A 14,480-nucleotide genomic window follows, 5' to 3' on the forward strand; every position below is an offset into this window, starting at 1 on the left:
TTTCTAGAATATGAAATGACACACATGGGCGGGTCAAAGATACAGCTGGAAAGATGGCAGGTGATCTGTACTACAGAGGGGCTCAGGAGGGTATGAAAATACTCAGACTTTATAACTGTGCAAAAACTATTTAGAAGTTTAAAAGAGAGGAGCGACCCAATTAGACGTTTTTTTGTTTGTTTAAAAATGTAGCATCTTAGAACCTAACTTCCTGAAACACTTTTCTTTATATGTTTATCTACATTTTCCAAATGGGATCATGCTGTACATACTGTTTTTTGCGTGTCATCCTTGTGCAGAGGCCAGGCTAATCTTCCCTGTGTTGTTTCGATTTTTGTATACGTGCCGCTGAAGCGCACGAACACCATCCACACTGTTGTTAATGACAATGAATGTTCACCTACAACATTGTAAATGGCTAAATACCATCTCATTATGAATATATCATTTTGTTTTGCATTGATGCCATTGCGGCAGCTTCATTTTGTTTCAACATAGGTCAGCTGGAACTATCTGGATCCCCTTCCTTGTGATCCAGGTTACAGCTGGACACAAGAAAACAGTATGCAAAATTTGGCAGAGGAAAAGAAGCAGCCATTTTTTTTTTTACTTCAAAGTGTTACAGGGATGTAAATATTTTTGGTGACATGGATTGCTTTTACAATCCTTGAGCCATGGTTTAAGGGTGCCCTTTCGTGCTCTGAAGGTATTCTTGCCACTCATATGATTTGAAGTTCATTTGCTGGCTCACCTTGTGGGCGTGGGCATCGGCCAGGCCTGTGATACCTCCGGCTCCTCGGGGTCACCTTCAGCTTCTACAAATCCACGCACATCATCCGGGTTGGAGGTGGTAACAGACTCAGGCTCCAGTTTGCTCTTACAGGTTCCGTGCCATCTCCATGGGTTCCCCGTTGTCCTCACAGCTTCCTGTTGATTTCTGCACCCCCCACTTCAGGTACATTTTCCCTGCCCCGCAGCTGGCCCTGCTGACTTCAGGTCCAACATCAGACTCAGAAAAGTCACCACATAGACTAAGTTACCTGCTCCCACAGGTGCATTAGGACTAGTCCCTAATAATGAGTCCCTTACCAGGTGTTGATCATAGCACTGTCGCTTCTCTGATCAAACTGCAATTGAATTCTAATGCTGTTAGCTGGGTTCTCTGATAAGCAGACGCTGAGATAGTATCAGGAGCAAAAAGGTTTACTGGGAGTAACATCCATGAACGATAACATGGCGAGGAGGCAGGATTGGCCAGAGAGAATCGCAGGTCTCTTTTTATTTGTTTGTTTGTTTGTTTATCTCCTCAAATTCCTTTTTACTAAGAGAACCTCAGATCTTGAAGCAGGCCTAACAAAGTATCAGCCAACCCAGTGGCAAGTTCTAGAGCAAAAAATTCCTCCGAAAGGAGTCCCACAGTGAACAAGAATCACCAGGCCCCTACCTTGCTCAGTCCTTGACTAAGGAGGGCTCCCTGAGAAGAGTTAACAGATGAGACAGATTGTGCCCACAGCCGTACCACTGCAAAAGTGCCCTGTCTCATATGATCTCAGAAGCTAAACCTGACTAGTACTTGGCTGGGAGATGAGGCAGACCTTAAAGGCATAACAGGTGGAACCTGCCAGCTACCAGCACTCTTCACAGCTAAAGGGCAAGTTCCTTCTTTTTCCAAAATTTATTTTTTTGGTTTTTTAATTTATTTTTGAGATGGGGTCTTGCTCTGTTGCCTGGGCTAGAGTACAGTGGTATCATCATTGCTCACTGCAACCTCAAACTCCTGGGCTCAAGCAATCCTCCTGCCTTAGCCTCCTGAATAGCTGGGAGTACAAGTATATGTGACCACCCAGCTAATTTTTCTATTTTTTGTAGAGATGGGGTTGCACTATATTGCCCAGGCTGGAATGTAGTGGTACATTCATAGCTCACTGCACCCTTGCTCAACCTCAAACCTCGAGCTCAAGAGATCTTCCTGTCTCAGGCTCCTGAATAGCTGAAACTATAGGTGCCCACCACACTCCACCAAGTTTTTTATTTTTTCTGGAGATAGAGTCTGGTTATGTTGCCCAGGCTGGTCTTGAACTCCTCAAGTGACCCTCCTATCTGGGCCTCCCAAAGTGCTAGGATAACAGGTATGAGCCACTGTGCCCAAACTCATTTTTAGGGATTTCTCTTCGTCTTTCTTTCTCTCTCTCTTTCTTTCTTTCTTTCCTTCCTTCCTTCCTTCCTTTCTTCCTTCCCTCCTTCCCTCCTTTCCTTCCTTCTTTCTTTCTTTTCTTTTAACAGAGTCACACTCTGTCACTCTTATTAGAGTGCTATGACATCATAGCTCACAGCCACCTCAAACTCTTGAGCTCAAGAGATCCTCTTGCCTCAGCCTCCTGACCACAGGTGCCTGTCACAATGTCCAGCTAATTTTTCTATTTTTAGTAGAGACAAAGTCTTGCTTTTACCCAGGCTGGTTGGGAACTCCTGCGCTCAGGCGATCCACTCACCTTGGCCTCCCAGAGTGCTAGGATTACAGGAATGAGTCACCACACCCTGCCAAGAACTTTCAAGACATAAAATCAGACTGATTCTCAAGAGAGTCATGGTTTTAATTCAAATTTAATCACCATTAAGGTTGAACATTTTTATATGCTTTGGGACATTTATATTTCTTTTTAAGAATGTCTTGTTCATATTATTGCCTATGCAATGTTCATCTGTTTCTAATTGACAGAGCCATTTGTATATAAAAGATTGTAATCCCTTATCTGATATGCAGAATGCAAATAATTCTTCAGTTTGTCCTTTGCCTTTAAAATTCCTTTTTGGGGGGGGGGAACAGAGTCTCACTATGTCACCCTCAGTAGAGTGCTGTGGCATCACAGCTCACAGCAACCTCAAACTCTTGGGCTTAAGTGATTCTCTTGCCTCTCCCTCCCGAGTAGCTGGGACTAAATGCCCACCACAATTCCCTGCTATTTTTTTGATTGCAGTTGTCATTGTTGTTTAACCAGCCCAGGCCAGGCTTAAACCCACCAGCTTCGGTGTATGTGACTGAGGTCCTACTCACTGAGCTACGGGCACTGAGCCTGCCTTTAAATTTTTATAAAGTTAACATTATTAATATTTTCCTTCATTATTCTTCTTAGGAAAACCTCTGCATGTCAAGATTACAGGTGTAATCACTTACACCCTTTTTCTAAATCATTTGCTATTAATTTTATGAAGCAATTTGGAAAACTCATATTTAAATATATGGGGCCAGGTGTGGTGGCTCATGCCTGTCATCCTAGCACTCTGGGAGGCTGAGGCAGGTGGATCGCCTGAGCTCACGAATTGGAGACCAGCCTGAGCCAGAGTGAGACCCTGTCTCTAAAAAAAATAGCTGGGCTGGGGCAGTGCGTGTGGCTCAAAGGAGTAGGGCAGCGGCCCCATATGCCGGAGGTGGCGGGTTCAAACCCAGCCCCGGCCAAAAACTGAAAAAAAATATATATATATGTATATATATATATATATATAACTGGGCATTGTGGCAGGTGTCTGTAATCCCAGCTACTGGGGAGGTTGAGGCAATGGGACCACTTGAGCCCAAGAGTTTGAGGTTTCTGTGAGCTACAATGCCATGGCAACAAAGTGAGACTCTGTCTCAAAAAAAATAAAATAGGCTCAGCACCTGTGGCTCAAGCAGCTAAGGCACCAGCCACATACACCTGAGCTGGCAGGTTCAAATCTGGCCTGGGCTCGCCAAACAACAGTGACAGCTGCAACCAAAAAAAAAAGAATAGCCGGGCATTGTGGCAGGTGCCTGTAGTCCCAGCTACTTGGGAGGCAGAGGCAGGAGAATTGCTTGAGCCCAGGAGTTGGAGGTTGCTGTGAGCTGTGATGCCATAGCACTCTACCCAGGGTGACAGCTTGAGGCTCTATCTCAAAAAAAAAAAAATCAACAGCAAAAAAAATATATATAAATGATATACAATTAGGCACATATATATGTATATAGTATGTTTTTGTACTTTGTTTTTTGTTCCCTTAAGCCATCTGTAGCGATATTCCAACAATTTATTTTATTTTTTGAACAATGTAATAGCTTATTAAGTACCTATTTACAGACATAAAACATTTTTTTAATTTATTTATTTTTACTGTTAAATTAAGCTGTGTAATTAGTGTACATTAGGGGTACAATGTGCGGGTTTCATATACAATCTGAAATATTCTCATCAAACTGTTCAACGTAGCCTTCATGGCATTTTCTTAGTTACTGTATGTAGGCATTTGTATTCTGCATTTAGTAAGTTTCGCCTGTACCCATTCTAAGTTGTACCGTAGATGAGGCCCCACGACATAAAACATTTTTACATCTATCTTTTCAGTGCTTTGTGTACAAGGAAAATCAATTCAATTTATAGATATCCCAAATCATCATTTTATGGTGACCATAAATTCCTCAATACTTCTCCCATTCAGAGCTGCAGTCTATATCTTCTCCTGTGGGTTGCTCTGGATCATTATTGCAAAAGTGATGTCATGCCAGTTTCCCAGGCTTTAATCAACTGGCCCCCTGCCCTTCCTGTGTCTTGGGACACTGTTCCTGTGGAGATGTGATGGCTAGAGCTACAGCTGCAATCTTGTAACCACGAGTCAATAAACTGGAGCATTAAAAGGCAACATACTAAAGAATAGAAGGATAAAAGATCTTGAATTTTCAATAAATACTGCTGAGCTACTCAATAACTCTAGGACTGCCTACCACCAGACACGTAGTGTAAAACAATTGTCTTCATTGTTTAAGCCATTGTTAGTAATTTGTAGCCAAAACCAAAGTAACTTGTGCATAGTTATCTGTTGATTTCTCCTGTCTAGCACGCAGTGTCCTTTTGGTAACAGCATTCTGATATTCCTTTAGGGAATCAACACGTACCTACCTACACTGAATTTGTTTCAAGAGGGATCGACTGTATTCTCTAGCTCTGGGGTATGACCAGATACGGCTAATTAAGGAGTGTTGCATTTACCTGACTACAGTGGACAGTCCAATGAGATTTATTTCGAGACTCCTGACAACACTGTTGGGAAAGAGAGGCTCTGTTTTCATTGGAGTTACTGTTTAAGAGTGAAACCAACACAGAGGACAGCAGAGTTGAGAAATGAAAAGGCTAATTTCTGATAATATCATACAGCCTTTGGTATTCACCTTTGGACTTTCCTTTTTGTGATATGAACCAATAAATTCCTATTATTTCATAAGCCAGTTGATAACTAAAAGAATACACAGCAATACAGGCCAGAGTCCAAGCTCACAGATGAGGGGGCCCAGGGCCTAAGCTGAAATAAAGCAGTTTGAGGAAGGAGATAGAGAAAGAATAAGAAGCAATAACTGCAGGGCACCTGCCATCATCTGTCTCTTTCACAGACAATAGGAGCAAAGGCACCCCAGGGTAAACTTATCTCCCAAGATTCTACAGCAGGAGATAATAAGGGCCCACGTTCAAACCGAGGCCTAACAGGATGCCAAGACTCAAGTAGTTTTACTAAACTGCACTGACTCTCAGGGGAGGCCTCTCTGAGAATTAAGTCTATATGTTGTCTCTTTAATATTAAGAGAGTTTTGCTGATGTTGGTTGGGTGGGGCTAAAGGCAACCCAGAGCTTCCTTCTATTTGAGAGTCAAGGTCAGAATTTTTAACTATTTTCCTGATGGGTGAGAAAGAGGCAATGGTACCATAAATAGGTCTACATGATGTCACCACCTATGTCCTTCTATTTCCTTCTCTTCCTGTGGCTTCCTACACACACTGTTTCAGGCTGTCTTCTTGGCAAGGACAGGGACTTCCTTTTCAGGATATGTAGAGGGGTTCTTCTAGAAAGTTCCAAGACAGCCAAGGCTCTCCCCAGCAGCTACAGTGGAACAAGCTGGGACCTCTCTGGTGCCCATCCCAGTCTTCTGTAGGAAACCCCTCTCAAATGAGAATCACAAATGCCAGAACTGGAGCTTCCTCCTGCTTCTCCTCTCTGGACTCTGCCATCTTAGCCCAGCAAGTGGGCAAGTCCAGAGGCCCTGTCTCCAAGTTCATAAGTCTTACCAGAACTTGGAGACTAGTGTCAGCAGAGGGCTGTTGCTTTTAACATTTCCAAATCTATAAAACATCTGTCATAATGCCCTGCTACATGTCCCTAGGCCTGATCTGGTGAGTAAATTCCATTCCACTGTGATGGCCAAGCTCTCTCCCAAAGCCAACCCCATCAGCAGCCAGCCTGAGGGTCAGGATGTTCTGCCCACTGATGGCTGCCTCCATACAGTCCCCAAGGGAACAAGAGGGTGTAGGCTCCACCCTGGTTTATTTCCTTATAGTTCCCTCAGCCCATGTTCCCCCACATGAGAAACATACCACTCACTCACACAAGATGGTATTTGGCAGTAAAAACATGGCGCTCAAAGACATAGAATCACCCAGTGAAAAGGTTGTTCCCTTCTCAGCTCTTCCTTCTGTTCTTCAATCACCAATAAAGTCTCCATTTCAGGCAGGTTTATCTTTTATGGCTCTTCAACGTTTGCTCATCTCCTTCTTTTTTGTTTTTGATGTTTAAAAAAATGTCACTTGACAGGATTGAGGTACAATTTCCTTTATAAACTCAAATATGTAATTTTAAATGAGTCCACTTACACACAATAAGTAAATACAGGTTGTAGGTACTGCACAGCAACAGTAATGAGAGTGGTAAACAAATTACTCAAAACTGTCAACTGCTGCTCACAAAACACAGTTTCCCTCCTGGTGTCATCAGGACCCCACTGGGATAAATCCACAGGCATTTCTGTCAGACTGACATCAGGATAGTGGGATTCCAGCAGCTTGTGCCACAGCAGCCACACTGGTACCCCTCACCTGTGCAACAAAGTCTTTCCTCCTGAGCTAGGGTGGTCCCAGGGAGCTTTCGTGCTACAGGAGGTGAAATTTTCTCCTCTCCCAACCACCAGAACAGGGAGGGAAGTCTTGGGGTCCCTCAGGTCCTCCAGTACCCCTATTAGACCAGGAGCACTGGTGAGTGGCCCTGACTTCCCAGAGGAGGTGTGGACAGGGAGACCTTTCTTGAGACCCTGTAGGCCAAGGTGCTTCATGGAGGCTGAAGACCTTATACAAAGTCTGACAAGTCCATGAACTTGACACCATGTGCTTCCATTGGCAGCACTGTACAAACATCTCCATAACATTTCACAAATATATCAGTGTCTTAAATCTTTTTTCGTGTTGACACGTGGTGGTGTCTTACTGATTGGTGTCATTATTGTTTGTCCTTTTTTTTTGAGACAGAGTCTCACTTTGTCACCCTTGGTAGAGTGTCATGGCATCATAACCCACAGCAACCTCAAACTCTTGGGCTCAAGCAATTCTCTTTTCTCATCCTCCCGAGTAGCTGGGACTACAGGTGTCTGCCACAATACCTGGCTATTTTTATAGACAAGGTTTGCTCTGGCTCAGGTTGGTCTTGAACCTGTGAGCTCAGGCAATCCACCCACCTTGGCCTCCCAGAGTGCTGGGATTATAGGCGTGAGCCATGACACCCCACCATGGTGTTCATTATTGTTGTTGGTGTTTGGGGTGCTGTCATAAGAATGTCAGAGCTTGAATTAGGGCAATGAATAAACATTCATAAATTTCCTGTTAAACTTGGCTAGAGTGGAAGTGAAATCAGTGACATGTTAGTCCAAGATTATGGGAATAATGCCATGAAGATAACAGCAGTGTACAAATGTATTAAACATTTTTCTAAAGGGAGAGAAAGTGTCACTAATGAAGAGAGGACAGGGTGGCCAGCAAAACTGATGAAAACATTTCAAAAATTCATTGAATTGTGCATCAAAATTGTCAACTGACTGTAAGCATAGCAGAGCAATTAAAGATGGATAGAGAAACAGAATAATCTTAACTGAAAATCTTGACATGAGAAAGGTGTGGCTCTTGCATCACAACAATGCACCAGCTCACGTGGCACTGTCTGTCAGGGAGTTTTTAGCCAGTAAACAAATAACTGTTATGGAACACCCTCCCTACTCATCTGATTTGGCCCCCAGTTACTTTTTTCTTTACCCAAAGATAAAGGAAGTATTTAAAGGAAGACATTTTGATGATATTCAGGACGTCAAGGGTAATACAATGACAATTCTGATGGTCATTTCAAAAAAAGTTCCAAAATTGCTTTGAAGGGTGGACTAGGTCTTACCATCAGTGCATAATTTCCCAAGGGGAATATTTCAAAGGTGACTATAGTGATATTCAGCAATGAGATGTGTAGCTCTTTTTCTAGGATGAGTTCTTAAACTTAATTGTCAGACCTCATAGATGGCAGTCAGTAGTAGCTTAGCCAGATGCTATAGGTCAATGTTTCTAAGAGTTTGGTCCTTGGACCTCTAGTGTTAAATCACTTATTAAAAACATAGATTTCCTGGCTTGGCGCCTGTGGATCAAGCAGCTAAGTCACCAGCCACATACACTTGAGCTGGTGGGTTCGAATCCAGCCCCGGCCTGCCAAACAACAATGACAGCTGCAAACAAAAAATAGCCAGGCATTGTGGTGGGTGCCTATAGTCCCAGCTACTTGGGAGGCAGAGTCAGGAGAATCGCTTGAGCCCAGGAGTTGGAGGTTGCTGTGAGCTGTGATGTCACAGCACTCTACCCAGGGTGACAGCTTGAGGCTCTGTCTCAAAAAAAAAAAAAATAGATTTCCTTGGAGACTCAGGAAAATTTTAGGAACACTATAATGGAAAAAAGACCAGCTATAAAGACCTAAAAGACCTCTCTCTCTCTCTCTCTACACACACACACACACACACACACACACACACACACACACACACACACACACACACATTTCTCTCTATATACAAATCTTCTACCATAGTTCCTAGGGGGAAAAAATAGCCATTAAGTTTTATTCCCCCTACCTTCTAATTGATCCAAAGACTAAACAAGCATACGTTAATCAGAAAGTCCTCCTTCATGGAGTGATCCTCTGACAGAAATTAAAGAATTCCCTAAGGGATGAAATATCCCCCTTGTTGCCTCTACCTGACCCCTCAACTGTAAGGCTCATCTTCAGAATCACACAATCAAAAAGTAAAAGTTGAAATGGGGTTAAAACTCTACCCCAGACAATTCCAGGTTTCCTGAGCCCTAAAGATCCATAGATTTTTTTTCCCCTACACGGGAAGGACTGCAGTGGTGCCTTTACATGACCTCAAACTCCCGAAAATCAGGACATGCCAGGAATTGTACAGTCCTTTAATACCATACGTGCTCAAAGTGCCCTACAGATGAGTGTGACCTTGTTTTCCAGGTCTAGTACATCTTAAATTGGTTTTTCAAGAAGCCCCCTGAGAGGTGATTCAGGAGACACTAACAGGGGATTGAGCAAGTGAGACAGGATAGGTGCTTGAAATAGGTTAATGCTGTGGGCAGCTAGGGCTTGAATCTGCTAGAAATTTCTATGAGAAATGAACCCATCTCTAAGTTGTCCCACCCAAAGGATGAAATTAACTGGCTATTCAGCCACTAGTTCCCATCTGTCAATGGTTGAGAGCTACTCCTAAGACCGTTAACTCTGTAGCACTTCTGACCTGCCCTTTGCACAGGCTAAGCAGATGCCTATGCCAGGCAGTGCCCTTGGGCAGAGTGTCACAGGTGATTGTAGAAAAAAGCCATTGGCATGTACAGTAATAGCAAATGCCCAGCAGGTGTTGTTGGGGTTTAACCACTGGCTCTTCTAGGGGAAAAAGCTTTGACCTGTATCATTTGCCCATGACACTGGTGTAAATATTCCCACTACAGACAATTTCAGGCTACCAACATGTTATCACAGGAAGCAGAGTTGAGAAGATATGGGCACAGTTGATTCTCATGTATCTATCCAAGACAACTCCAGCACACCCCTGGGAGGGGAAATGAGTAGGGCACTAACAGCATCTGCTACAGGCATGGCCGGAGCACTCTGTTGCAGACATAGAATCTCATGGTTTTATGTGAACTTTATGCTTTATTCTATGATATCAATGTTCGGACATCTTACCATGAAAAAAAGATTACTTTCCAAATCTTTGAAAAATTTCATACTCTAGAAAGGTATGCTTTGTTTATCATTTTCACATCATCTCTTCCTCACGTTACCAACCGACATCACACTGACATGCATCATGAGATCAGTGAAAACGCATTTAAGAGACCAGACATCAAGGGCTTCTCCATTTGTTCAACCAAACAGTAATGGACATCTCTGAAACTGGACATCTCATTTCCTAGCTCTAAGAATTAGCACACAACACAGGCCTAGTCAATTAGAGTTTTCTATTCCCAGAGGGATGGGGACAAGACCCCAGATCCAGCCAATGATACTCTTTGCTTGGAATTATTGGAATAGAAAGTCTCTTCCCAGTTGATTACAAGACTGGCAGGATGAGAGCCTGGGGCTGCTGGTGGCCATTCCGCTCCACAAGGAAAGAGACTTCATGAAGATGACAGAAGAAAGGCAAGGTGCAAGATGGAGAATAAGTGAATCCTGATAACATTATTTGTGCCCTTGGATCCGGCTGTGCCTAAAGACAGATACTTGCAGACTTTTTAATTACATGAGCTCATAAAATCTCTTCTTTACTTAAGTTACATTGAGTTGAGTTTTTAGTCATTTGCAACCAGAAGATTGCTGGCTGATTCACAGATCTGAGATCACACACGCTAGACTTTAGTACACATCCTGCCAGCTATCTTTCCTTGGCCCTAACGAGAGTTCAGTTTAGAAGTAAGAATACAGTGTACTTGGGCCCTGTGTTCAGGGGGGCTGAAGGTGAACCTCAAGAAGACACTGCTCTGCTTGAGCTGGTCGAAGGCACAAAGGGAGTCACTTCAGGATCCGGATGCTCATTTTTTGCTCAATGTTCATCTTCTCTAAGGACTGCCAGAAAAAATAGGTGCTAGTCAAGAGGCATGAATCCCAACCCTCTATGCCTCCACCTCCTCCCCCAGGTTCTACCCATCCTGCAGACCCCATCATCCCCTTCTCCTTTGGAGATGATTCCCTATGTTCATCTGTCCCAGGGACTCCTGATCTCAACTCCCCTGTCTCTAAGAACATTCTGACCTTGGTGAACTCCAGAAAGGACACAGCCCCATCCCCATCTTCGTCGGCCTCCTGCACTGTGCGGTCAGCAATGCTCTCCAGCTGCTCTTCTGTCACCTGTACCCCAACCATCAGCCGGAGAACCTGGAAGGTGAGGGAAGAGGTAGCCATAAAGAGGGGGCATAAAGACCACTCTCCCACCCTCAAAACCTTGCCCATCTCACCCCAAAAGCTATTATCAGTTTCATAATCCATCTTTCATCCATATTTTATGCCATCCCAACCACTTCCCACCATATCCCCCCAATAATTTCCCCACTGCCTCACCATCCCACACTCCCCTCAATAACACGCCCAGACTCATCACGCAGCTTGTAATCCAACTTCGTCTAGACTCCATTCTTCACCTTGCCCTCTAACAATTCCCATTTCCATCCCCACTTCATCACATCTCCAGAGTTTCTCAGTCCGGGCACTATTGACACTCAGGGCCAGCTAACACCTTGTTGTGGGAGGCTGTCCTAGGTTTTGTACAATGTATAGCAACATTCTTGACTTCCACCCACTAGAAGGATGGAAGTCTCTCCACAGACGTGACCACCAAAAGTATATCCAGATATTACTAAGGGACAAATGGCCCCAGTTGAGAATCCCTGATCCATTCCGGACCCAATAAATACCCAACTGCTACCCATGCCATCTCCCAACTAACCACACTCCAACCCCACCTATTCCCATTTCCCATCCCATACCTCCATCATCTGCAATCCTGCATCTACCGACCATCCCACCCTTCATACTTCTCATCTCTTGCCCTGGCACTTGTCCAACCTGTAGCATCTCCTGCCTGGAGATCTTTCCATCCCGATCCAGGTCATAGAGCTGAAATGCAACTGGAAGAGAGTAGAAGGGGGAAAGGTAAGTGGGCCTGCCCTGGTTCTCCCCCACAGAAGGTCACCCTGGACGGGTGGGGTGGTGGTCACTAGGCTCACAAAGGGAGTGGAAGATTCCTGGGTCCTCTCCCTGGGGTGGGTAAACCTGGTCTCACCTGGGCAGGCCCCCACAAACTCACAGCGAAGCTTGTTCATTCTGCTGTTGAGGGGTTCCGGTTGCTTGGAGTCCCGGATCCACGTGTCCTCATCTTCTACAGGTCGAAAATGAGCCAGGACCCTGACGAAGCCTGCGAAATCCACTCGCTGACTCCTGGGGGCACGGAACGGGGGGAGGCAGTGGTCACCTTAGCCATCCGTCTGCCTGGGTCTCTAACTTCCCTGCCATCCACCTGCATGCAAGGTTTTTCCACCTCTACCGCCGCACCCCCAGCAGGGCCGCACCCGTCCGGGAAGAAGCTGTCTATAATGCGGTCTCCCAGGGGGTTCACAGCCAGCGCCCCAATCTGTTGGAGATCCATGCGGCTGCAAAAGAAAGTTCAAAGAGGGTAGGGCAAAGATGGCAGGCGGGGACGGGAGGGAAACAGGAAAGTAGGGTCTGGGGCACAGAGGAGAGAGGCCGTCAGGCGGGCTTCCCCTCACCTCAGGTAGCCCTTCTCGCTCCTGTCCAGTGCCCGGAACCGCTGGTACAGGCGGAGCAGACTGGCCTGCGAGACTGCGGAGGAAGGCGCACGGTGACGCGGAGAGCTCTCCGGGACCCGCTCCGGACGCCCGGAGACAGGTGCGGAGCAGGGGTCGGGGATGGAGAGAACTCAATGGAGGGGACGTTCGTCCGGGGGTACCCGGGGAGTGACTAGCGACACACCGAAGCGCCGAGCTGGACGCCCGGGAGGCTCTCGGAGTCCCGGCACTCCCCTCCCGAGAACAAGGGACCACAGTCAACCCTCCACCCGCCGTCAGCTCCTCCTTCGGTCTCTATCCGGGCTCGAGAACACCGGGTTCCTGGACTGATCTGGCCCGCAGCCCGGGGAACCGAGCCCTCCCCACGCCTCTGCGGTCCCAGACTGTGGGTCTTGGTGTCCCAGCTCCGAGGGACCGGACTCCCTCGACCCAGCCCCTCTTCTGAGGACCCCGGCGCGGCGTGGACGCTGCTGGGCCCCCCGCGCGCGCTGCGCACTCACAGCCTGTCTCCCGCCGAATGATGTCCACGTCGGGGATGACCGCGGCGCGGGAGCTGCGCGAGCCCATGGCCACGGCCGCCTGCCGGACCCCGGCGTCCTCTCGTTCTGCCCCGGGGCCGAAGGCCAACGGCCTGGAGAGCTGCCAGGCTCCAGAACCCCGACGCTCCTCGCCTCCTACCCGCGACCGAGCGAACAGAAAACAATCGCCAGGGTGGCGGGTCAAAGGTGGGTGGGAACAACGGGTCGTTTCAGGCCCGGGAGTGTGAGGTCGGCGCGGGGAGAAGCCGGAGAGGCGGCGCCGCCCTCCCCACGCCTCTCTCGGCGGCGCTCTAACGGTCCGCCCGGCACCGACCCCCTCCCCCGGGCCCGGCCTGGACGCTCGGCTCGTCTGTGGACAGAGTCCAAATCCTGCCGGGAAGGGCGCGCTGGAGGAAAGCGGAGCTGGATTCTTCGTCCCAGTACCGCATGGCCCGGCCTGGGGTCGAGTGGAAAGAGGCGCGGAAGGGCTGCCAAAGAAAGGGGCAGTGGGGAGGAGTGGGGAGGGCTTGGTTAAGTCAAACGGGCCCAGGCTCTGGGGGACTCACGGGGGAATCTCAGCTGTGCTACTAACTTTGCACAAGTCACTATCATCTTGTTTGGTCCCCATAGTATTGCTGTGTCATTGAGCCAATGCTTAGAATTCGGGAGATTTAGCCAAAAATCCGCATTTCCAACTTGTCCTGAGAAATCAGAAGTTCTGACACCGCGAGGCTGCACCATGCACCATAACCCCACCTATTCACTCCCCTGTGCACCCCTGGCCTCTGGTAGAACTCTGGACTGGAAATGACTTCCTCCTCTGCCCAGCCGCAGAACCTGAGAGAGGGTAATAAACATCATCACTAGGACAGGGTGTAAAACCATCATAATGACAACAACAAGGGCTCCTGTTTATGGCACTTTATGTGCCTTAGTTCACACGTTCCTCATAGCCCCTGCTAGCCTGCCTTCCTCTCACTGTGAGTGGGGGAGCCTGCCAGGGGGCTAGTTGTGAACTATTGTGAAGGATTTGTTCTCAGTGGGATCCGTATGGTTCCCAAAGGGAAAAAAAATATTATTTTTTCTTTTTTTTATTAAATCATAGCTGTGTACATTAATGCAATCATGGGGTACAATGTGCTGGCTTTGCAGGTATACATACATACAGTGCATAAAGAGATATATAGTATATCTGTGCTATTAAAATTCCATGAGGAAGGGTTGACCAGGGGAAATACCTAAAAATACTCCTGGGGGAATGAAAAAGAGGTTGAGAATCTCAGTCGTAAAGGAACAAG

At 46.7% G+C, this 14,480-nt stretch overlaps 1 protein-coding gene and 1 non-coding gene across 2 annotated transcripts; both read right to left on the reverse strand.

The window, feature by feature from the left end:
* Positions 1-253: 253 nt before the first annotated feature.
* On the reverse strand, positions 254-359 carry LOC128562923 (U6 spliceosomal RNA). The gene has a single exon (XR_008373618.1). It is a non-coding gene; the product is annotated as a U6 spliceosomal RNA (small nuclear RNA).
* A 3,785-nt stretch (positions 360-4,144) lies between these two features.
* On the reverse strand, positions 4,145-13,672 carry CHP2 (calcineurin like EF-hand protein 2). The gene is made up of 8 exons (XM_053557787.1): positions 13,165-13,672; positions 12,626-12,698; positions 12,428-12,508; positions 12,166-12,296; positions 11,925-11,986; positions 11,115-11,237; positions 8,824-10,928; positions 4,145-8,791 (listed from the first exon to the last, which is right to left on the reverse strand). The coding sequence occupies exons 1-7, from the start codon at positions 13,229-13,231 to the stop codon at positions 10,875-10,877; spliced, it is 591 nt and encodes a 196-aa protein (XP_053413762.1). The 5' UTR covers positions 13,232-13,672; the 3' UTR covers positions 4,145-8,791; positions 8,824-10,874.
* Between the last annotated feature and the right edge of the window lie 808 nt (positions 13,673-14,480).

Source organism: Nycticebus coucang, chromosome 12 (genome assembly GCF_027406575.1).
Source record: "Nycticebus coucang isolate mNycCou1 chromosome 12, mNycCou1.pri, whole genome shotgun sequence".
Taxonomy (NCBI): domain Eukaryota; kingdom Metazoa; phylum Chordata; class Mammalia; order Primates; family Lorisidae; genus Nycticebus; species Nycticebus coucang.